Source organism: Pyrgilauda ruficollis, unplaced genomic scaffold, assembly GCF_017590135.1.
Source record: "Pyrgilauda ruficollis isolate IOZ18807 unplaced genomic scaffold, ASM1759013v1 scaffold100, whole genome shotgun sequence".
Classification (NCBI taxonomy): Eukaryota; Metazoa; Chordata; class Aves; order Passeriformes; family Passeridae; genus Pyrgilauda; species Pyrgilauda ruficollis.
In genome coordinates, this window is record NW_024508102.1 from 1,377,750 (window position 1) to 1,401,748 (window position 23,999).

The 23,999-nt window shown below is 42.3% G+C and overlaps 1 protein-coding gene across 3 annotated transcripts; it reads left to right on the forward strand.

Moving 5' to 3' along the window:
- The first annotated feature begins 6 nt into the window (after positions 1 to 6).
- On the forward strand, positions 7 to 23,453 carry SRPK1 (SRSF protein kinase 1). Of its 3 annotated transcripts, none has more exons than XM_041467246.1 (16): positions 7 to 75; positions 161 to 221; positions 9,266 to 9,384; positions 10,287 to 10,395; positions 10,805 to 10,892; positions 11,053 to 11,140; positions 12,524 to 12,630; positions 13,289 to 13,454; positions 14,460 to 14,485; positions 14,966 to 15,179; positions 15,453 to 15,881; positions 17,303 to 17,403; positions 18,314 to 18,421; positions 19,721 to 19,790; positions 20,245 to 20,337; positions 21,015 to 23,453. In XM_041467246.1, the coding sequence occupies exons 1-16, from the start codon at positions 63 to 65 to the stop codon at positions 21,197 to 21,199; spliced, it is 1,977 nt and encodes a 658-aa protein (XP_041323180.1). In that variant the 5' UTR covers positions 7 to 62; the 3' UTR covers positions 21,200 to 23,453. The 3 variants fall into 3 exon arrangements, with proteins under 3 accessions (XP_041323180.1, XP_041323200.1, XP_041323189.1); XM_041467266.1 differs by having other exon boundaries at positions 15,456 to 15,881; XM_041467255.1 differs by lacking the exon at positions 7 to 75 and adding an exon at positions 5,255 to 5,530 and having other exon boundaries at positions 207 to 221.
- The last annotated feature ends 546 nt before the right edge of the window (positions 23,454 to 23,999 follow it).

Sequence of the window (23,999 nt, forward strand, 5' to 3'; positions counted from 1 at the left end):
GCCGCGCGTGCCCAGCCCGGCGGGCGCAGCGCAGGCGCCCGGGGCCGCCGGCGGTGGCGGCCATGGAGCGGAAAGGTGAGCGCGGCGCGGCCTCCATCGCCCCGCGGGGCCCCCGCAGGGCCCGCCGCCCTTCACGCCTCTCTCTCCTTCTCTCCCTCAGTGCTGGCGCTGCAGGCCCGGAAGAAGCGGACCAAAGCCAAGAAGGACAAGGCCCAGAGGAAGTGAGTGCGGCCGCGGCTCCCTTCAGGCGGCATCTCCCGCCGGCATCGCCGCCTCTTTGTTCCCCCGGCCCTCCCCGCGGGGAAAGGACTGCCGGGCCCGGCGGCCCGGAGAGCGCTCGGGGCAGAGGAACGTGCGAGCCCCCGGGGCCGCGCAGGTTTTTAACCGGAGTTAACCGAGCGCTCGGTTCGGGCGCGGGCAGCAGCGGAGCCGGCGCAGCGCGTGGCCCGGGGCGGCCGTTTTGCCGCCCAGCTCTGCCCGGCTCCCCTGGCCGGCCCCGGTCGCGGCTCCCTGGGCTGGAAGGGGAACGGCAGGCTGTGCCTTCCCTGCTTCTCCCCGAAAGCCGGCCGTGGAGTTGCGGTGGTGCTTAGGGACGGAGCTGCGGGTGGTGGTCTGCCCTTGGCCGCGGGCTGTGCCTCGCACGGAGTTGTCAGCGTCCCCTCTCTGCAGTCCCCGGGGCGCTTCTGCAGCTGCCGGCTTTGGGAACCAGCTTCTCTCCACTCTCTCCCCACTCCTGACTCTCTTTCCCCCTGAGATTTTTTTCTTTTTGTCCTTGCCTAAAGAATGCCGTGGTGTGTTGTTTACTTCGCTCTCTAACTTTGATGCTCTCGTGTGGCTTCTTTCGTACCGCAGGAATGTCACGAGGCTTTATGTGTGGGGAACTTTTGGAGGCAGATGTAGAAATTAGAAGAACTCGAGTAAATACTAAACAATGGCTTTCGGCAGGCTGCACTAAGTGCTGTGTTCAGCGCTGTTCATGGATTCCTTTCTGCCTTAGATTCTTAGATTCCTTCCTACCTTTCTTAAAAAGGTGATGTCAATCCTAGAGCTGGTTCTGTATACTCCATAAAATGCTGCTTATTTCTGTATACTCCAAAAAATGCTGCTTATTTCTGTAAAATCTCTGGTGACTCAGGATGTTTTTTACTTGAAGGTGCCTAGGACCCAAGATAGTAAGGCTAAGGGTTTGGGGCTGGGAATTGAAGGGTTTTTTCTTTAGGCCTAGAGTAATGCTTTCTCAGCCACTTCCTCAGACACATCACAGGGATTTAAAATATTTTTTTTCTTGTTGCCTTTAGCCAAGAGTCAGTGGTTTTGAGATGGGGCTTTTGAAGCCTTAACCAAAGTATTTGGGAATCATGCATTATGGTTCCATGCTATTCCATACGTGTCCCTGGTATTCCTTGAAGGTAGCATTAGGACAATTTTTGAAATGCTCTCTTCCTTCTCTAATTTCTGGATGAATAATCCATTGTCTAATTCTATATGTATTACTTTTTTTTTTTTCTTTCTCTAGCTGCAGACCAGCAATACTGACTGCAAACAGAGTTCACAGTGCAGCTGGAATTGCTGTGTAGATTTTGAGGTTGCTGCATGATAACTTTCAGAGCTGGCATGTTAGGGGTTTTTTATAAATCTTTTTTTAACCACATATTCAGGACAGGTTAAATGCACTGCTGCTTAGCTCTTGATTTTGCCACTAACCTTGATTTGAGTGCAGAGCCATGTTATTTGTGTTTATATTCTTACACTTTATGCTTCAACTTTTTTCTCTGGTACCATAAGTTTATTAGATTGTATCTCAGAAATTAAAGAAACTTGCATGTGCTTTATGCTGTGCAATTAAATGAACTCAGTGTCAGCCTCTAACTTCAGGTGCAGTTCCACAACATTTGTTCTATTTAAATACAAAGCTGCTCTAGTTAAATCTTCTAAAATAGGCTTAACTGCATTGTTTCATGACTTTCCATAAAATCTATACTTGAAACCACATGCAATGTGCTTTTAATATCTGATGTTCCATGACAGTTTACATCACACATGCAATTTTTTTCTGTTATACATTTTGTTTTACATTTGCAGTAAATAGCATGTAACAAGGATTTTAAAAGGTTTACTATTTTGAATTATTATATAAAATTGCAGAGAGTGTTCTGAAGGGAGTAAAAACAATTCAAAATATCTTTCATTTTAAAAATGAACTACAGCTGCTTTAAGTTTACCTATAAACTTAATATCATTAAAAACAGAATAAAAAAATACATTTGGAAAGGTTAAAAGAAACTGGAAAGTTACTTATTTTTTCATCATCCAGTAGTTAATATTGCTGTTTGCTTGGTTTAGACGAGACCAGTCTAAACTGATGATTTACACAAACACCTTGTAAATACTAATTATGGTTCTGTGTATAAGCTTTTTAATAGGAAATGAATATATATTTTTGAAATGAGTATATGTTTTTATAGGAAGGTCAACCACATTCTTAATTTTCTGCAAGATCAGGATGATCCTATTTCTATTTAAAAGTTTAATTTTCTGTCAATGAGGTAGAGCATGCATTTATCCTAACACTCTCCTGTAGAAAGAGAGCAGAGTTTCTTGGAATTCTGCAGGTGAGATACTTGTAATTTCCATTGCCCTCGTAATTTTTTCATTCAAATACAGAAGTGATTATCAAACCACGACAGGACACAACTGAAATTTGCTGGTTTCCATAGAAATCCCTGGGTTTGTGATAGCTGGACTAGCAGACAGCTCTACAAACAGCTTGTTAAGTGCTTGTGTGGGGGAGTGGGGATGGGAAGAAAGAAACTTGATTGCCTGTTATTTGTGTTTTAATACCTTTCTTATGTGAAAGCCAGTACTTGTCTTCAAACTGAGCTCCCACAGATCTGCTAATCAAAATATGTCTTGGTGCCTCTGAGTAGTGGTATTTAAAAGCTAAATGTTTGAGTATTTCCAGTCTTCTTTTAAGTTCTTGACAGTAGCTCTGGGATGGGTGCTCTGTGGCAGCAAGTATTGTGGATCTGCCCTACTGGCAGAAAACACCAGGTATTTACTCAGGAAAATAGGGATACAACAGTGAATGAGATGCAATAATCACAAAATAACATGGATTGTGCACTCACAAGTCCCCCACCATCGATGATTTCTAATTCTCCCCAAAACAATTGGAATTTCTCGAGCAGAAAGGCTGGCTGCATCCAAGCAGGAAAACACTTTGATCGTTTCAGACCTGAATCATGCTGCAAGTTGTGTGTAGCCAGTTACCATATTCATTGAGCATGAGGAGGTTTGCCAGCAGATCTGCGTGTGAGCTCTCATTCTCACTAGATGTGCCTTAACATGAAATTACAGGCACACTAAGAAATAGTAATGAGATGCAGCCTGCAAGCATTCTTCCTTAAAGAGACATTGTCTCCATGCACAGATGTGGGAATGGGAGAGGGATTTTAAATCCTGGCTTTTCACCATGCCATATGGAGCTTCTTCTCGGGTGAAAACACGGAATCCTTAAGTGAGATCTTGCTGGATTGTGTGTGGAGCCCAGCAAACCACTGGCTGGGTGGTTGGGATGGAAAGAAGAGTCGTGGGGTGTGTTTGCAGTGCCTTTATCTGGTGCCTGCAGTGGGATCTGGCTTCGTCATTGCTCCTGCGATCACTCAACTGAGTTTTGCTTTGGGGTGTTTCACGGGTGCAATTTGAGCTCACCAGTAAGGGGTGACACTGCTTATAAAGACTGTGTTGTAGGCTACTTAAAATTAGGAAAGCATTTCCCTTCAGTTTCCTGCAGATGGGCGTCATCTTTGCAAATTTCAAGGGAGAGGCAGACAGAGAGAGGAGTAAGGAGAGTATCTTTTTTTGTTAGTATGTATTTAAGGATGATGGGTGTGACAATTGTGATTTGGCCTAAATGTACCTTGCCTTCCTTGCTTGAGGGTGGAAGGAGTCTGCTTTTGGATCTATTCAAGGCAAGCAATTAGGTAGCATGGATAGTATTTCTGCTGTTTCAGGGACAAGGAAGAACCTTTTCTGTCCAAAACTGAGTTTTGAAGTCACTCTTAATGCTCTTGAATAGGAAAACCAAACACCTCCTTTCAGGTGTGTTGTTTTTTTTTTTAATGTAAGTTATTGGGGCAGAGAGAACACATTCAGAGTTTGATGATGAAGTTGAGTGTGGAGACTTGCCTGTGTGTCTGGTAATTTATAGAGGGTACCCTTCCTTCTCTGCAAATCTGTAAGAACCCACGTTGTGTGGCTGAGATTTCTTAATCCTTTTTTGCCTTCCTTTTTGTGTGTGGACCAGATAAGTGATTCCACTGAAAACTGGCAAGAGAATTCCACAGTGTTTTTCCAAATTGCTTTAACACCTTCTGTAAGGAGCAAGTGAGTGACTCAAATCTTAGCTCCTGCAAATAACTCTTCACCATCCCTGCTGTGCATTGCAGGGGTTGGGTGCTATCTTCAGTGAACATGGAGCAAAATCTTGTCTACAGTGGAAAATTTTGAATGTTTTTAGTTCCTTTTCTAATATGAAGAGGTTTGGTAATGCTAAACTATTAAAAGCATATTCAGACTTCTGTGAGCTTTTAAGGTGAAAATATTTTAGACATACAAGTGGATGAAGACAATTCCTTAAACCCTCTTGCTTTAAAAGTGCAGGGGCAGCATCATTGTGTCTTTCACTAATAAAGTCCTCCCTAGAAGAGAAATCTCTAAATTGTTACTTGCCATGTCACATTGTTGGTGACTTGTTTCCCCTATCACTTACATAAACCAGCAGGATAAACAGGCACAGGAAATGACTGGGAATTGTGCATTGTTGGAAGATGATGTTAAGTACCCGCTGCTGTGAAAAATACTCAGTCCAACTTTCTAAAGAAGATTTCACTCTGCTTGTTTTGTCATTTTAAGCATAAAGGATAAGTTTTTCTTGTAACTCTGGAAGGGGAGGTGTGGAATTACATCAGAAAATTTATTTTTCCTTTGAACACTCTTTCCCTGCTGAGTGATTGTGCTGGAATTCCTCTATCAAAAGGCTTTCTCTGTCGACAATTACCATGATCCTTGTCTTCATCCCAGCTTTGAATCCACCGGGCTATTGAATAGGCAAATAAAACCGGCTGGTTCAGGAAGATGAAACAAAGTATCTGCCTGAATTTCTAATTTCATTAGAGGGAAGAAGAGACACGTAGACATCAAGAGGAGGGGATGAATCTTTATGCTCACCCCCCTGACATGACTGAATTTGCAGGAGGATCAGCTGAGAGCAAGCCCCAGCCTTGCTGCACGGCCCTTCACCTGCAATGCAGTGCTGGGCAGCTGCAGCTGGGTGCTGGAGGCAAATCCCTCTTCTCCTTCACTCTTGCACAAAGCTTTGCTGCATTTGAGGAGAGCCAGCCCCTCTGCCTGCTGCTGATGTCCCCCTCCTTCCCCAGCACTGTGGTGTCTGACTTTTGATGGCTTTTTCGAAAACTATTGGGCTGTCTTCAGGAATATCTGTATCCATGGGAGGCCGTGCTTCTTGCAGGTAGGTTCCCCTCTCTGATTTTGTCTCGAGAATTTGCAGCTCTTCTGGGAATAGGGACTTTTGGGAGGGTCTCTCTAGATGTGAATTCACACAAAGTCTGTGGAAGACTTAGCATTTTGCCTTAGCTTTTCTGTTCCACGTTGTTTTTCTTAAGTAAAATATTGCTCTGTAGTTGTAGAGAGACCCTGCAGATCCAGTTCATTCTGATGATTAATTAGCACAATGAGAGAGCAAAAGGAAAAGGTGATCACAGTGTTCTGTAGATCAGAGGTGGCTATAAAAGAAAAAAGTACCCTAGAACACTTGGTGTTTAATGTGTGAGGAAAAGGTGATCACTGTGTTCTTCTGTAGATCAGAGATGGCTATAAAAGAAAAAAGTACCCTAGAACACTTGGTGTTTAATGTGTAAACAATCATTTAGTATAGGATTTTTATATACTTTATCTGCATTTTGCAATTTTGACAACAGCTGTTTCAGCTGTCATCTCTAAATACTGGGCATGGATTTTTTCTGCTATCTTTAACAGCCTTTTGTGCCTTTTAGAGTACTGTCTTTGTGAGCAAAGCATACAGATGAGGCTTGTGCTTTTATATATAATTTTTTCTTAGGTATTAATACTTATTCTGCACTGATTAATTCTCTCTCTATCTTTGGCTGACATGGTCGTTTAGGGGAAGAACAGGGTGGTGTATAATAACATCAAACAAATTTTCACAGGAAGGCAAAAAGAATGAGGTGTATTTTGGAGGTGATTTCATAAGGGAAATAGCACTGTAGAGATGTGTGTGACCTGAATTCAGCTTTCTTCCATTAGTTGGTACCATAGACTCTAATGTAGAAGTGAAATGCTTTTGGATCCCCATGAAAGACTCAGCTGCAGACTCCAGGGTGTGTCGTGTGTGAGACTGCCAGCAGCAGGATTAGTCAGCCCCTTAGGAGGGGCACAGAAAGCTTCCAGGAGAATGGGCTTCAGTGCTTCCAGTAACTTCTTCCTCGATGCATGGAATTGCTGTTATTGAGATGGAATTGCTGTTATTGAGATGGAATTGCTGTTGTTGAGAAGCCCTGGGACTGCAGAATGGTGTGATGTGTCTGTCTGCATCACTGCCACTTCAGGGGAATTTTCTGTAGAGTTCTTTTTAATCCCTTACATCCTGTGCTGTTAAAAAAGTGAAAATCCTGAAACATCTCTGGGGAGAATTACACTTTACTACTCATGCTCAGTGTGAGGCTCTTGGCTTAAAAATCTTTCTGTCCAGCTTCTATTCTCTTTACCCTGTCCATAGAATTTGTTTCTCTGAGCATCTAATCTCCCCTTCAGCTATTCTGTCTATGGCCATTTCTTGTCTTTGCTGCCTGCTCTTGATTTGGGGGTTATGTGTGACTTTATTTGTATCTCAAATGTCCCCAAAGAAATGCAGCAATTTTAAAGAAGCTTTTTGACCTCTAAGATTCTCTGCACCCCCTACTGCAGGTTTCCTTTTTCCTACCCCGACTTATAATTCAGTGACTAAAAAGTCTAAATACTACATATCTCAGGGCTGGATCAAGCTGCAGGGTTCTTAATAGAAGTCTCATTAGCTTGGCAGTCTTTGGTTTATGGTTTGAGACCATTAAGCTGTTCCTGAATTAAAAAAAATCAGCAGGACTTACTGTCAGCAGACTAAAACTAAATGTCTGGTGGTGGGTTGTGCCTGGAAATGAGCTTTGTAGTTCTTCCTTGTTTAAATGAACTTGAGTCGTGGATTTTAAGTGACTGCAAATTTAGTCATCATCAGGTTAGAACACAAGATTTCTCCCTTTTTATGATGTTTAAGATGCCTGTAGTTTGAATGTGTTTAATGTGTGGATGTGTTTAATGTGTGAAATCTCAGCAGAGTGCATGTGTAGTAGGTCAGTGCTGAACATTCATTCTACTGTATAACTATTCCAAATGAAAATATTACATTTTCCCCATGGATTAAGGTGAGTTAGTACGGCCCTGATACAATGTGCAAGAGTCCAGCTCAGGACTAAGCTGTGAAAACTGCATCTGAGAGCCTGCCTATATTGCTGGCATAGCCACTGAGTGGGCAGTTCTTCCTTCTTGCAGCAAAACGAGCTGAATTTGAAAGAGGGTGCTGGAAGGCTCCGCTGTTATCTGCTTCTTCCCTGCAACAATAGTTTCAATACAAGAAACTTCCGCTAATTCACTGCTGGGAACTCTCTGTGAAGAATGTTATCTGAGCTTGTGTCACTGCTCTAATGAAGTTTGCTGCCCACTTCTTTGGACAACTCCAGCTTTTTTTAATATCTCGTGCTTCTGAGGAAAGGAAGTTTAATGTTGATACCTTGCAGAACTTGGCCCTTAAATCCTGCCAAAGCAAGTGGTCTGTAGGTATTGTTTTAATTACAAATGTTTGCTTTGTACAGAGGTGTCTTGAATCATTGTAGGCATTTAATTGTTCCCTGTAATGCTTTGTAAAGTAAATAAATTACCTGATTTTGGTGTTGGCCTTTCATGAGCTGTTTGGCTGTGATCAGAAAGAGCTGAGATAGGGGAGATGTTTTATTTGGGGAGCACAGCCTGGGTGTGTGAGAGCATGGAGGGGCCTTTGCTGACATGGCCTTCACAAGCAAGAACTCAGAGTAGCACATTCGATGGAAAGTTAAACACATAAAATGAGCACTTTTATTTATGATTGTGGGAGTGAAAAACCTCCAGCACCTCAATGCCTGATTCCAATCCCTCTGCAATCACAAGCTCTCAGGAGGGTTTACTGAACATCTGCTCTGTGTCCTCCCACTCTCCATAGTTCAGACAACTGTAATAAACTTTGGATCTCGAGTGAAGAGGTGAACTAAAAATGCAGCCTGTCCCTTTAGAACAGGAGAAATAAATGTCAAGATTAGGGGCTCTAGTGTTCTAAAGTATTAGAAGCAGAAGGACTGTTAAATATTCATTTGACCTTGAATATGAAAGGAACAAAGGGCCACAAGCTCTAAAACACTGGTTAACTTTTTTTTTTCCCAAAAGAGAGTAAACACTAACTGATGTTGGTCTTTAAAATAAAATTAAATTTTCAAGTTTTACCTAGGATACCAAAATATCTACTTTAGAGAAAGGCAGAGAAGGGGTTCAGAGGCTAACATTTTGGTGGGATCAGTAAGCTTTTAAATCTCTTGTTTGGACTTTACTTGGTTCCACTATGAAAGTGGATCTAGGGCATTAAGGTGCATTTCTCAATAGTATGCAAAAAATTATTTCTGGCTACTTTTAGCTTAGGAATAAAAGCACTGCTTTGTGTTCTGTGTGAGACATGCAGTGTGATCTGTGTGTGAGACATGCAGTGTGATCTCTGTGTGTGAGACATGCAGTGTGATCTCTGTGTGTGAGACATGCAGTGTGATCTCTGTGTGTGACATGCAGTGTGATCTGTGTTCTGTGTGACATGCAGTGTGATCTGTGTGTGAGACATGCAGTGTGATCTGTGTGTGAGACATGCAGTGTGATCTGTGTTCTGTGTGACATGCCGTGTGTGTTCTGTGTGTGACATGCAGTGTGATCTGTGTGTGAGACATGCAGTGTGATCTGTGTGTGTGACATGCAGTGTGATCTGTGTGTGAGACATGCAGTGTGATCTGTGTGTGTGACATGCAGTGTGATCTCTGTCTGTGAGACATGCAGTGTGATCTGTTGTCAGAAATGCAGTGTGATCTGTGTTCTGTGTGACATGCAGTGTGATCTCTTTCAGACCTGACACCCAGCACCGGGGCCCTGCTGCTCAATCCGAGAGTGATCTTCCAGAGCAAGAGGAGGAAATCCTGGGATCAGATGATGATGAGCAAGAGGATCCAAATGATTACTGTAAAGGTGAGCCTGTTTAAGATGCATGATTTTCAATGCAATCAAGGAATCCCCTCAATTTACCATTTCCTGCAGAGAATGAAAATAGATTCCCTCTTACATTAAGAGTACTTTGAAACTGCATCATGATAATAACATTTTTCAAGCCAACATGAAATGGAGAAGGTTGTCTCCAAGTTTCCTTCTGTTATCAGTCAGGATTTGAGTTGCAGAACTGTTTTTAATGCGTAAGTTTAAAGCTGTTAACTTCTCCTCTGTGCCAGAGGGCTTTTAATATTGATAAAAGCAAGTAGGCGTGTAATTATTTTTAAAAAAATTTATTGTAAAAGGGACATTTTCAAATCCTTTTCATATTTTTCAGTTTTCTTTTGAAGATCAGGTTGTTATCCTGATATCTGTTCTTCAGAAAAATTTGTTTCTGCAAATAGCCTTCCCTTGTTTTTCTGAGCAGAAATGAAATGCAGAGCAAATGAAAACACCAAATCACAATTTATTCTCTTTGTTCTGTTTTCTGCCAGTTCTGTCTTTGACTTTTCATGGTTTTGCTTCTGTGATGGAATCCTCCTGTATAGTCAGGAGATGTGAAGGGTGCAGAGGAGATTTTCCTTTATTCTGGGGCAGAGTGCTTTCCAGTCAGGAAAATTGCAAGGAGAACTGTTTGGATCTTGGTTGCAGTTCCAAGTTCTAATTCCAGATCTTGGTTACCTCTTTCATGTTCTAGGCTCAGAGCATACAAAAGCAATGCTGACATTTAGCTGGAAGATTCTGTTACCATCACAGCCTGTGTTTGCCAAAAGTAGTCAGCCTAGCAGACTGCAGGTGTTTTCACTGGGGAAATATTTTGTGGTGCTGCAGTGATTGTGATGCTTGTTCCCCTCACCTGTTCTCTGGTTCTTGTGTTTCTCCAGGGGGTTACCACCTTGTGAAAATAGGAGATCTCTTCAATGGACGTTACCACGTGATTCGGAAGCTTGGATGGGGTCACTTCTCCACCGTGTGGCTGGCTTGGGACATCCAGTAAGTGCTCCTGTTCCAACTGGTGTTCCTGCCAGGCATGCACAAACCTGAGCAGAAAACATCCTCTTAGTTTTATCTAAAAACTCAAAGCATTAGCTGTCCACATCCTAGAACAGGAGTTTCTTCTGCTATTGTGCATGCAAGTGTGTGGGAGGGACTTAACAGGACAAACCATATCTGTGGGAAGAGTTGTGTTCAGTCTCTGACCTATTTTTCCGTATTTTGAGAAATGACTAACACGAATCTTGTGTTAAAAAAAGACTCAAAGGCAGTCTTTGAGTGCTTAAACCTTATTTTTCCATGATGTATGAAATAAACTCTTGCATGCAAAAGAATTGGGATAATCCTGGAGGATAAATTCTTTGTATGAGCATTAACAGTTCCCAATTTACTTGCCATGTTTGCACAGAGGGAGGAGATTTGTGGCAATGAAGGTGGTGAAGAGTGCAGAGCACTACACAGAAACAGCACTGGATGAAATCAAATTGCTGAAATCGGTGAGTGCCTGAATTTGGCTCAATTTTATTTTACTCTTTTTTTTCCCATTTTTGGGAGTTTACCTCTGTCAAATGCTTGATGTTTCCACATCATCAGGAATTGCTGTAGGAAGCAAACAGTGCAGTGGATCTGACATCACAATAACCTCTTTCCCTGCAGGTCCGCAACAGCGACCCAAATGATCCAAGCAAAGAGAGAGTTGTTCAGTTATTAGATGACTTCAAGATTTCAGGAGTGAATGGTTCCCGTATCCTTTTGTGGAATAAAAGCCAAAGAATTGAAAAGATGGGAGTTTCTTGGGCAGCTGCCTTGCTTTGGCAAGCAATGCCCAGGCATCCCTTTCCCTGCCCAAGGAAACCTGTAGGAGGATCTGCCTCCAAACTGCCTGCTGAGCCCACATCCAGGGTGATGATTCAGTCTGGTGTAATTGGTGTCAGCACTGCTTGGTTGTGCTTTTAATGTTCTGCCACCAATTTGTGAATCAGGACCGAGTGGCTGTGCCAGAGGTACCTTTGAGGTAGGAGAGCCCATCTACCTCAACCCCTCAATTTTGCAAGCAGCCTGTTGAGAACCTGTTATTTCAGTACAGGATGTTAAAATCAGTAGCTGAAAATAGCCAGTGAGCCATCTATAACTTGAAAATAAGCTGGGTTATCTAGTTATGGAAACATCTTACTTTGTAATTTATCAGCATTGTTAGGATGTTTGCTTTGACAGTGGCCTGTAGTTCTGGGAACAGCCTTCTCACAGGCAGTGATTTGTAGCAAGTGCTAATAATGGATCCTCAAATTTTCAAAGTTGGACTTTTGTGCATTGTTTTCACTTGGAAATAAGTTACATTTTATTTCAGTGAGAATTGCTGGGCTGCTTGAGAGAATTGAGCTGCAGATTATAAAAAGCAGACACATAATGCATTTTCTCTAACTTTTTTCCTGAGTAAATGTTGATTTGAGCTTGTATTTCTTGCACTCTTGTGAAAAGCATACTTTCTGCCAGTATAGATGAAAAGCAGCCTAATAAATTCATAGAAGTTTGGCTTCTAAAATGGGGGCACTGTACTGAATATGTCACTGGAGTGACTGTAGCTGTTGAGATCTTAGAGCTCAAAAGCAGATCATATAAATAGAGTTGGAAATCCAGGCTTGTCAAAAGTTTGTTTTGCTGGTAAAGAGGCAAAGGAGGGCAAAGAAAGTGACTTTATTGGTCTGAAGATTACTTATGAAATGGAAATTTTATTATCTTTCCAGGTAATGCTGGTACAGAGAGATCTGGCATGGAGTTTTGCCTGGGGCAGATGTGTAGGCTGTTCCAAAACATACAGTAAATAATAATGTACATTTGTGCAACTGGCTCCCACTCAGAGCAGGAGGCTGCTACTGCTGCAGTGGGACCTTTGTGCAGCTCCATCCCTCTGTATTGTATTTTATTTTATTTTATTTTAGGTAATGGCACTGTTGTGTAGGATAGAATGATGCTGTTGAGGAAGGCAGCTTTTCCCAGCTGTGTCAGAAGGATGAGGGTTCTTTAACATAAAGTGCCCAACTGGTTTGAATTTCTTTTGATCCTCAGTCCTGGGAATTCGGGGTTCCTTGGGTCTGGATGTCCAGGTTTTTCCTTGATTCAGTTCCAGATATCTGTATGGTGTTTGAAGTTCTAGGGCATCATCTCCTGAAGTGGATCATCAAGTCAAATTATCAGGGTCTTCCACTCCCTTGTGTCAAAAAAATCATCAAACAGGTAAGTTCCAGTTCTGACTGCACTCTTCCTCTTGACCCAGTTAAAAATCTTTCACTGATATTTCTCAGATCCAAGGAAACAAAAGTTAAAAATCCATGGTATCTCCTTCATGCAACAAAGTATTCTTGGGTTAGTACTTCTTTTCTCAACTGCAAACCCCTTCTGCTGCAGATAGTTGTTTTCTGACACTTAAACTGTGATGGTTTTTGCTTTTAACCTCTTCTTACCTCAGTCATTCCTCATAAGTGAAGTATTTTTTAAAGCTGTCACAGTAAGCACGGTGCTTAATGATGGGAAGAGCAGGAGAAACTGGTTCTCCCTCCTGGGTGGTAGCCTAAGAAGAAACACCTTTCTACATGGGAGGTGCAGGGGAGGAGGAAAGTGTGATTTTATTGTAGAGTATTAAAATTAGATTTTCACCTGTGGTAAGTTAAGCTGTGAGGGTAAATAGAGTATTTTAAAATGGTAGTTAAAATCTGTATGCAAATCTGTTCTTGTGGAACTGGGCTGTAACCACTGATGACACCAGCTCTAACCTGGAGCATTCTCAACCACACAAACCCTTTCAGCTTCACTGGCCATCCTAGGCACTTTTGCATTTTCACTTTGCTCTCAATTAGATTGTCTAATGGCTGACTTCCTTCTTCCTTGCCTGCAGGTTCTTCAGGGTCTGGATTACTTGCATACAAAATGCAGAATCATCCACACAGATATAAAGCCAGAGAACATCCTGCTGTGTGTCAATGACCAGTACATTCGCAGGCTGGCTGCAGAGGCAACAGAGTGGCAGAGATCTGGGGCTCCCCCACCATCTGGCTCTGCAGGTGATTTTTTTTTCTTTTTTTTTTCCCCTGAAAATTGATGCTGTTCCTCCCACATATCCCCAAATCATCACTAAGGAAAACTTCCTGAATACGGTAGAACAATAATGCAAGTAACCTTTGAAAAGCTGAGTGTAAATTGGGAAATTAGTCATAAATTGTAACTCAGATGATGGGGAAGGCAGTTTGTGTGTCAGAAAACAAGGGGGAGGATAAATGCACACTGGAGCCTGCTTTTAACAACAGCTATTAGAGAATTCTGTGAATTCTGTAATCTGGCACTGGTAAAGTCAGTCTTATGTAGCACAATGTTGATGCACTCAATAGAGAACTGGTGTAAAAATGTGGCAAAATTCTCCCATTTCCTTCAAAAGTTTATTACCTTTCATTGCATGATGCTGGAAATGCATTTGATGAGAGTTTCAACAGGATGAGTTACCTGTTGTCAGTTTGCAGAAGTCTGGAAAACTGTAACAAAACCACCTTCCTTGACATGCAAACATCCTCAAAGATCTGAGGGCAAATCCTCTTGTGTTCCTCTCAGAGCATCCATCTGTAGTTGTGTGTACTTTTCAAAAACCACTGCAGTGTGTGTTGGAAGGCTCTGTCAGTCATAATCTTACAACACCAACACTGAGCTGAACTGATCACAGCACATCTTAGCTTAAGGAAGCTCCCTGAAGTTTGGTATTTTAATGCTTTGATTTGCATTTTCATTTGGGTAGGATGCATAATACATGCAGTAAATGAAGCTATGTGGCAGGAAGTCTTTGATATCAGTCAAGCAAGTCTCCTGTCTGAAACTTGAATTATGCATTTGCTCATTTGATGTTTTTATAATTTTTTTATTGTTGTGTTTTTGTAGAGAAATGAGCCTTCAAAATCACATATACTGATGTCATTAAAATGTTGTTATCACATCACACAGGAAAAATTCTTAACATCAGAATGCAGTTGCAGTTTTTGAGTATAGCCATACTGACTTACTGATCTTCCTTTCCCTTTCAGTGAGCACTGCACCACAGCCTAAACCAGTAAGTGTAATACTTTCAGCTGTAAGTATGCATCTACTGCTAGTATCTCCTGCATTGTTTCATGATCCAGTCAGCATTGAGAGAGAAATCTCAGAAGGAAAAAGTGTGATTTGTGTTTGGCATAGGCATCAGGTTCAATGCTGTCTTGGACTTGTAAATGGTATTAGTTCATTTATCACCAGAACAAGGAGTGGTGACCTCAAGGTCTGTTGGGAAAGTGACAGTTCTGTGGAGTGTGAGATCTCCCTCACTTGGACAATAATGTAGGTTTTTCAGGTCAGGGCAAAAATGCACTGGTAAGAGCCATAGACAAGAGGTTCAAAACCCAGAATAGCTGCTTTTTATCTGGGAGAGGAGCTGTCTCCAGCATTTTCATCACAGACTGTTTCCTCAGCTCTAAGATAAATTAAACCTTGGTGCATTTGAAATTTATTGAAGTATAAAATGTTAAGTCCAATTTCTCTGCTTGCTTCTGTGTAGGCTGACAAAATGTCAAAGAATAAGAAAAAGAAGTTGAAAAAGAAGCAGAAAAGACAGGCTGAGTTGTTGGAGAAGCGAATGCAAGAGATAGAGGAAATGGAGAAGGAAGCAAACCCTGGGCAGACACAGCCTGAGGAGGTGGAAGAAGCTCAGACCCCTCTGGAAATGCTCATAAAAGTCAGTCCATCAGAGGAAAGTATCAGCAAAAAGCCAGGTATGGACCTAAAGCTTTGCCAGCATGGCATGGGCCGTGTTTCCTCATGGGTGTGAGGAGGGTGTACCTTTAGCAGAGGTGGCTGTTGTCATTTCAGCTGCTTGCATTGGGTCCTGTCCTTGTGGTGAGACTGGGAAGTCTCCTGGTGCCATCTGAGTGAATGGCTGTGTTCAGTTACATTTACAGCACTCCCTGCTCTCAGGGTGCCCTTGAACACCTTCCAGCTATTTATTAAGTGATATTCTGCTACATTCTCATTTTCCCCTCTTGCAGCAGAAGCCCTTGGACAGGAGGGATCTAATCTCATGGAAAGCAGCGTGGAAAAAGGTGGGACAGAAATCAACTGCAACGGAGTGATCCCGATGACAGATCTGACAGACTCTGGGAACGAGGGCTCTGTGCGACTCGAGGACGACCTGCACAACGCCAATGACTGTGGCAGTGACCCTCACACACAGAAGAATGAGAACTTGCACAGCTGTAATTACAGTCAGCACAACAGTGACTCAGAGAGCAGGCCCCAAGAAGCAGTGTTGGACTTGTTTGTGCCCTTGGTCCCCGAGGATTCCATGGTGTGCCAGCCCACCCCCAACCAAGAGCAGGCGTTCAGCGAGCAGGGGATCAACAATTTTCAGGAAAGCATCAGGACAGAGATCCCTTCAGAGGATGAGAATGAGACTAACAGCCCGACAGACAACAAAGGTATAGGAGGAAGCTTGTAAGAAAGGGCTCCTTGATGTGGGAGATTTTGTTACAACGTTTGATTATGTGAGCAGAAATGTGCATTTTGTAGGCTGCAGTGATCAGAACCACCTGTTGGAGAGTTTTCCTGCCAGGAGTAATTAACCTGACAATCACACTCCAAGTTATTTGCTGTTTGTAGGTGCTGGTTGTAGCTGTGCCTCAGTTTTGACTTTTGAGTGCATAAATATTCCTACTTTTTAAAAACACCTATGCCTTTGGTTTTCAGTGGAGGAACATTTCCTCTTTTGAATCAGGTGCTGCTAATGTGATTTTCATTAAGCCTACAGATTGTCACTTGCTATTAAATTAAGGGATAGGTATGATCTGTGTGTTCTGACAGTTTGGCTCTTAATATGGAGCAAAGATAGCTTCTCTCCATTACTCAAGATGGGTAAATGTTTTCCCATTTAAAAACAAAGCTTATACAGTGTAGGGAAAGAAACCCAATTTCTTTAATGCTTTTATTTAAATATGAATTTCTTCAGAGTGGAAAAATTGTGTCTTGTAAGCTTAGCAGAAAATAAGACATGAAATAGTGTGCAGCAATTTAAACATATTCCAGGTGTGTATGTGTTAAAAATATGAATTGGTAAAACTGTCCATTTTTGCATCTTTGTGTCCTTGCCAGGTGATCTATATCTGCTTGGAGAAGGAGGCTAAAACTACCATTTGTACTTACTAAAAAAAAGTATTCTAGCATTTTCTTGCCCAGAGTACCACTAGGGGAGTTATTTGAGATTTTTGAGCAATTTGGATTTTGAAACTTGAACTGCACTTTGCTGGATGCCTCTGCTAGGTTACTGACATGTTTTGCTTCTCACAGCCCTATCCCAAATTTACAGCTTCAAACTCTCCCAAATGTTTGGTTCAGAGGTACAGCTGGATGTCATTTAGTGACTTAATACTTTTATTCTCTGTTGTGTCATTCAATTTTCCCAGTATTTCCTTTAGCTGTTGTAATTGTGTTGCAGCACTGAGTGATGGGTGTGTCAGAAATATGCTGTAACATGGGGACTGTTCCTTCAAACATTTAGGAAGGCTTAAGTGGGTTTTGAGCTTTGTTTTGTTTCTGGCAATGCCCTTATTTCAATGTTTTTGGGTTTTTTTAAAATATAGACAGGCTGTGCAAAAAAAAATGCTGGGAAATAGTCACTGTTGCATATGCTCATTTATCCTTCTGCTTAATGACACCAGTTGGGTCTTAATGATGTTGTTGATAGTGCAGAGTGATGCTCATTTTTATACCCAAGCATCAGGGAGGGAGCAGTTCTGATCCATCAGAAAAACTTCCTGGCTGGGGAGAGGTTGACAGGATTTGGGTGACAGATGGTGACACTGCCTATGTAGCTTTAATCAGCTGTTGTACACATTGCCTCTAGGAAAATCAGCTGCTGGGAATTTCCTTCTTAATCCTCTTGAGCCCAAGAATGCAGATAAGCTCAAAGTGAAGATAGCTGACCTAGGAAACGCCTGCTGGGTGGTAAGTTTGGTCTTTTCACATTGACTTTTTAAAGCTGCAGGTTCAGTCACTTTGCCAAGATGGAAAATAATCTGTAAAACACATCCTTAGGACCTGGCTGTGAAAGCAGTGACAGTTTGAAACTATGACAGGGAAAAAAGAGGGGAAGCAGGGACACAGAGAAAGAAATGTTCCTCTAAACACAAGATTTCAGGCCATGCTTTGGGTGCCTCACTGCCATTTGATTACTTCTTACAGGGCTGTGAGCTGTGTCACACACAGTGTAGAAATCTGCTGTGTGAAATTGCTGAAGGAGTTTCTCAGTCTCCAGGAGAGCCTACAAAGTTGCAAACAATTGCTCTGATGAGCTGGTTCTGTAGCTTGTCAGACCATTCCAGTGCCTTCACAAGCACATGAAAGAGACTCACACAATAAAAATCCCAAGTTTTATTCTTTGATGGTTGTGCTGTGCTGCTTTCAAATGTTTGACATTTCAAGTAGAAGAAATAGCTCTTTTTACTTGGCTTCTAAAATGGCAAATCACTTCAGATCTGTTGGGAGAGATGAGTCTCAGCTCAGAATTGCAGTCAGGCTTGCAGTGCCTGCCAAGGTGATTTCTCACCTTGGTGTTGCTTATCTGCTTTAAGGTAGCAGGACCATGGCCTGTCTGCCAGGACTGGGTAGGAGATGCTGCAGAACCTTCCTTTATTCTGGTTTTGTGGCTTGTTTTCCTCTGAATTGCTGGATAGTTTCACTTGGAGGAGTATCTCATGTACAGCATTGAAACAGCACTTACAGGAATATAAGGAAATAGTTAATGAGGATGTAAAACGAAATGGTAATGAGCTTTGATCCACTCTAGCCTTCCAGGCTGTTGATTCTCCTCTTCTAAGCGATCTTGAGCTGTTAATAAAACATTTCTTGTCCTTAGCACAAGCACTTCACTGAGGACATCCAGACGAGGCAGTACCGCTCCCTGGAGGTGCTGATAGGGTCAGGGTACAACACCCCTGCTGACATCTGGAGCACAGCCTGCATGGTGAGTTCTGCAGCTGGGCATGCTCCTGCTCTCTGCTCTGCCCTCTGAGCTGCTGAGGGACTGGCAAAAATCCCTTACAAGTGTTCAGTCAACTTCCAGACTTGTTGAATAACAGGTTTCCACACCAGAGCTGGTTTGTAAATTTATCTTTTTTTCCTCCACATGTGGCTTTCCTTTTGAAGGTTTTGTTGTCCAGCATCAGCAGATTTTAAATATGATTGTACTGTCTATCGTGCTTTCTGGAAAAGCAGGACAACCAGGCAATTCTGAACACAATGTCTTTTTATATTAAAAAATAAAAGACTTTCTGCTGGTTCTAGCACTATTTCACAAGTGCCTTCAGTATTATTTCTAATTTTAAGCATCCTCTGTGGGTTTGGAATCAATGTTTGGTCTGAGTAATGCTGAGATGAGGAAGAAGCTGTTCCTCTAACAGCTGGCAAATGTAGAATATGGCAATGAAAAAAATCAGTCAATCCACTTACTGCATGTGCCTCTTCAGTGTCTCCACTCTGTCTCTTCTACAAATCAAAGCTTGGGTTTTATAATTTAAGCTTGGAAAAACAGACAATTTTGCTGTCTTGGAAAACAAGCTGGGATTTTGATGAATGTAAAAGAAAATGCAGAAGGGTCATGTTTCCTCTGCAGAGCATGTGGCCAGAATTACACAGTGTGCCTGATGCCACTGTTTGGCACCAGTTCTTAAAGAAAATGGAGAATACAGAAGGTCAGGGGTGGTGTTCTGAGTAAAAGTGAACACATAAGGGTGAATGTGTTACAGAATTTAGGAGTGGTGAGTTGAAATGAGTGCAGATGTTTTTCTCATTTAAAACGTGTTTTCGTCTCTACAGACAGATGTTCAGAGATTAACTGTTTGAAAAACATGGGAAAATTGGGGAGGGGGAAGAATCCCAAAAAAACCCCAAGCAAAACAAAACAAACTGAAAACAACCAACCCCAGAAACTATAGTGTGGGCATGGTTTTATTTTTGCAAAACTCTGGAGAGGAAAGGCTAAGCATGTGAAATACCTTAACTTTGTGGTTAACTGGTGGTCCTACACCCAAAATTCATCCCAGGTGTGCCTATGATGCTTTTAATGCAGTTGTGAAAGTGTTGCAAAGTCCCTGCACAGTTTAGGCTGTAATGGAGTGTTTAGGATTACAGCTGTTTACTGTAGTTTTGCAGGTTATTCTTTCCCACTGCTTTGCTTCTGGCCCACAGAGATTTGCAGAGTCAACCTGCAGCACATCTTAGAGTGTTTTGAAGTGATTTAATGTGCTCATTTCTGTTTGTTTAGGCCTTTGAGTTGGCAACAGGGGACTATCTGTTCGAGCCTCACTCTGGGGAAGATTACTCAAGAGATGAAGGTTTGTTTGTCTCAGGTTTTCCTTTTTAAAGTGGGACTTGAAATCCAATGGTTGCCTCTTCAAAATGAGCCTTGTCTTGCAAATCATCAATGCAAAAGCTCCTTGCAAAAAGATTATTTACCCAAATCAGCAGCAGCTGTGCTCAAGCTTCTGCAGTAAAACTCTGTCCAACAAAGTCCATGCTCTTGTTCTGGTGTTTTGCATTCCTCTTGCTGCTGGATTTTCTACCTTGTCTCTCAAACTGATTGTGCCTCAAATTGCCCATGTTTGTTTTCCCCTTGCTCCTCATCTTTGTTGTTGCTTAGTGTAACCTGGTTTCATGTGGGTCTCCAAAGTAATTTTTAAGGGATAATGTCTTCATCCTTATATCCCAGAGCATGAAACTAGCATAGAGAGCTTTTGTGTGGATGACTCTCATTGTCTTTTTTGGTTTTTTTTTATTTTTCACATGCAGATCATATTGCATTGATCATAGAACTTCTGGGGAAAATACCTCGCAAGCTCATTTTGGCAGGAAAATATTCCAAGGAGTTTTTCACCAAGAAAGGTAAAAGGAAACAAAGCAAATATCACTTTATCCCCTCATCCCTTGCCCAAATAGACAGGAATGTCTTGCTGGAAAAGCCTGTTAGAAATAGATGCCAGGCAAGATGGCATCTTCAAGTCTTTCCTTTGTTTTATGAAATGCTTTATCAGTAAAACTGCAGCTAAATGTAAGGCACCTTAAATAGTGCCTGGCTCAGAGCACAGAACATTATCATAAAGTCCTGAGTACCCCAGAAATGTATTGAGTCAAAAAATTAGGTTTTGACCTAGTTTAATAACTCTGGTTATAAAACAAGCCCTTCTTTATTAGTAGTGTATTGCTTTCTCAAACAGTGCTCCATGCATTGCCTGTGTCCCAGAGTCAGTGGCACAGTTTATCTGTCATGTCAAGCAGCACAATTGGTGATTTAATGAAGTTAATATTTGCTGATAGGGGAACTGAAATAGCAGGAGGTGAAAAAAGAGCCCTTTGAGGAAGTACATTTTTATAACAGGCTCTAAAGCAGATAGAAAAAGGGGTTTGATATAATGGACTTCTCCCTTCAGCATGGCCCAGCAGTTTGTATTCCCTTAGAACAGTCCCTGAGCTCACTCTGTCATGTTTAGCTGTTCAGCCAATTTTACTGAGCTGCTCTCTTCCTGTATCTTACACTTAAACCATTTGTCTTGGTTTTTCAGGTGATCTGAAGCACATCACCAAACTGAAGCCCTGGGGCCTTTTTGAAGTGTTGGTGGAAAAATACGAGTGGGCCCAAGATGAGGCAGCTGCATTCACAGACTTCTTACTCCCTATGCTGGAGCTGATCCCAGAGAAACGAGCTACAGCAGCAGAATGTCTCAGGCACCCCTGGCTTAACTCCTAGAAGCTTCCAAGCAATGCCACAACGTTAAACTCTGGTTTACAGCATAGCCTACACACCCAGCTGCCCTTTCCCAGATCCATTTTTCTCCTTGTTCACTTTCAGTGTGGAGTTCTTCCTTCAAGGCTTCCAAGATTTTAGATAAATCTAACCTGTTCTGCTGAGTTTGTTTGTGTGACTTAATGGGGACTCTCCTCAGCCAGTGGGCATCATCTGTGTTTTTGCCTTGATTGGGCTTCACCAAAGACTAATTGACTAGAATAAGAGATTTTTTCCTCAGTCTCCTCACTGTAAAGCACCGTGTGTGACAGATGTGAGCTCACCCAGGCTCAGATATCTCCCTTAGCTAAATTCCAACTCTCTTCCCTTGAAGATCTCACTGACTCAGGAGTCAATTTTCCCACTGTTGATCCAGTAGCTACTGATGGGGTGAGAAGTAACAGTTGGCATCAAGGTGGTGCCAGATCCTTGGCAGAGCAAAGACCTTGAAATCCTCCATCACTCTCTAGGTGTCTGTTCTTTGCTTTCCAGTCTGAAACGTTTATTTAGTTCTAGCTGCTTTTGAAAGAGCTTTTTAAACCTAGGTTTTAGTATGCTTTATTTCTTCCTCCAAAGTGCCCTGTCCATTTACTTTTTCTCCTCCCCCATGCCCTTGATAGTCAGAATAGTTTCTGGATTTGGTGTTTTCTACTTCCACACCTGTGACTAAAAGGTGGCAGCAAAATCAGCAAAAGCTGGGCCTGACTCAACGCACAACCCTCAGCAGACAGATGGGTGCACCCTCAGCCTGCAGAGAGAGCCTTAGTGCAGGCAACTCTTTACATTATAGTGAGCCATACGTTTTGGGGGTTTTTTACCCCTTCCTGGCACTTTTTTTTGCCTTGCTTGAGGTGGTATTCATGAGAGATTGGCTTTCACTGATGCAGTGTGCTCTGATTTGTCATTTTTGACCATTCACTTTTTTTCCCAAGGGAAGGGTTGCAGAGCCTGTATCACAGCCATGCTGCAGCCCTGGACTTTGAAAATCAACACTTGAAATTCCAGTGTAGAGATTTCTTTTAATTTGCTTCAGGTGCAGGCCTTCAGAAATAACTTCCCAGGATGGGACTGCCTTTTATTTTCTGGGCCATTAGCACAAGAAGAGAGCTAGCAGAAGTGGAAGAGAAGTGACTTTTCCACTTAGATACTGGATTAGAAGCTGTTTCTAGAGTTACCCCAAGTAAGAAATATTCTATGGGGTTTCTGTGTAAACTTCTCAGAGGGGGTTTGGATATAATGGGTTAAATGGATTAATTTTAATTAAAAGTTAAATGACTGTGGCATTTGATAGTTCTGTGATGGCTTCTTCTAGACTTGCCCATCCTGTTACAGGTTCAGTGCATCCCACTCTTCTCTAAGCAAGATTTGGCAGCATTGAGACTTCAGAGTCCCTTCCTCACTCTGGACCAAAGGGGCCTTTGGATTTGTGGTGGCTTGCAGAGGATAGAAGTTGCTGGAGACCATGCAGATGCTATCCAAGACCATTTCCATTGCCAAAGCTGCCAAGACCTCTGTTATGTGTCACTCCTGTGTGTGTGTTTGGGAACTGTGGTTTGTCAGGATCATTCACTCACAAACCAGCTCATTTAATCCACATGAACAGAGCTTCTCCAGTTCAGAGCCTGGTTTGGCTTATTTATGCAAATCATGCTGCATGTTCCTTTAGTGGTAGATCAGGTTCTCTATGCATATAATAATAAAAAGGCAGGTAACATACCAAAAAATGTTTTAATTCTGAGTTAACCTTTTCTTTTGTGTTTTTTTTTTTTCCTTTTATCTGGCATTTTCCAGTTGTGGGTCCCTTCTGTATCTGTTACAGGAGGACTGCAGACAGTGCTGGGTTCCAACTGACTGTGAAGATAACACTGGCAGGGCAAACAATTCCTGTGGTCTTGAAAGCTCACCCAGTCCTGATGAAGGAACATTTCCCAGTGCAGGGTCTGCACTCTTTGACTGTGGAGAGCCCCTGCCCATCCTTCCTTCCCTTCCCTCTGCCAGCCCTGACTGCAGGGAGGTTTTTTCACCCTGGCAGCCAAGGCTAGAGCCAGCTTGTGAGTTGAAGCCCTGCAGGAGCAGCTGTCACAATTCAGTCTTGTACCTCTGCTCGTTCACTTGGGGTCTGTTCATTTCCAAACTGCTGTGACATGCTCACACTAAAGGATTTGTACTTGCTGTGTCAGTCTAAAACCTGAAGGAAAATACATTTTTATTCTTTCTACTTGGGTGCTTTGTCTTTTTTTTTTTTTTCCTTTGTGAAAGCCCTGCAATAAACAGATTATTTAATAACTGAGCCCTACATTCCCCTTGTAATTCTGTTCTGAGTCAGGGGCTCAGGGATGGAATTTGCTTCACTAGTGAACACTCAGCTTTGATTTCCAGAATGAGACAGGTAAAGATTTTGTTGCTGGTGTTGTGATCCATTTTTAAAAGGGGAGAAGAGTAAAAAATAGGACAACTCTGCTGGAATTTTCGGAATTTTTCTATTCTAAAATACATTTTTCTTCAAGTCTGTCATATCCCTGCTGTTTTATCTAGCCAAGAGTCTCAATAAAACCTTCCCAGACATTTTTTTAGAGGGAAGCATAACACTGGAAGGTCCTTGTTAGAACTGAACTGCATTGAGTGCAGGAACCAGCAATTTACAGCGAGCAGAGATGAAAGTGATAATGCAGGCTGGTTTGGGGCTCTGACCAGGTAATTGCTGCTTGGTTTTCTGCAGAAATGAGCTGTGCCAAGGGCTGCCATGGGTGGGTGTTGGATGGAT

Excerpts from the sequence above, each read along its gene's own strand:
- SRPK1 (XM_041467246.1), top strand. Across the intron at positions 18,422-19,720 it reads TCTGGAGCACAGCCTGCATG|GCCTTTGAGTTGGCAACAGG; the intron begins GTGAGTTCTGCA and ends CTGTTTGTTTAG. Across the intron at positions 19,791-20,244 it reads AGATTACTCAAGAGATGAAG|ATCATATTGCATTGATCATA; the intron begins GTTTGTTTGTCT and ends TTTCACATGCAG.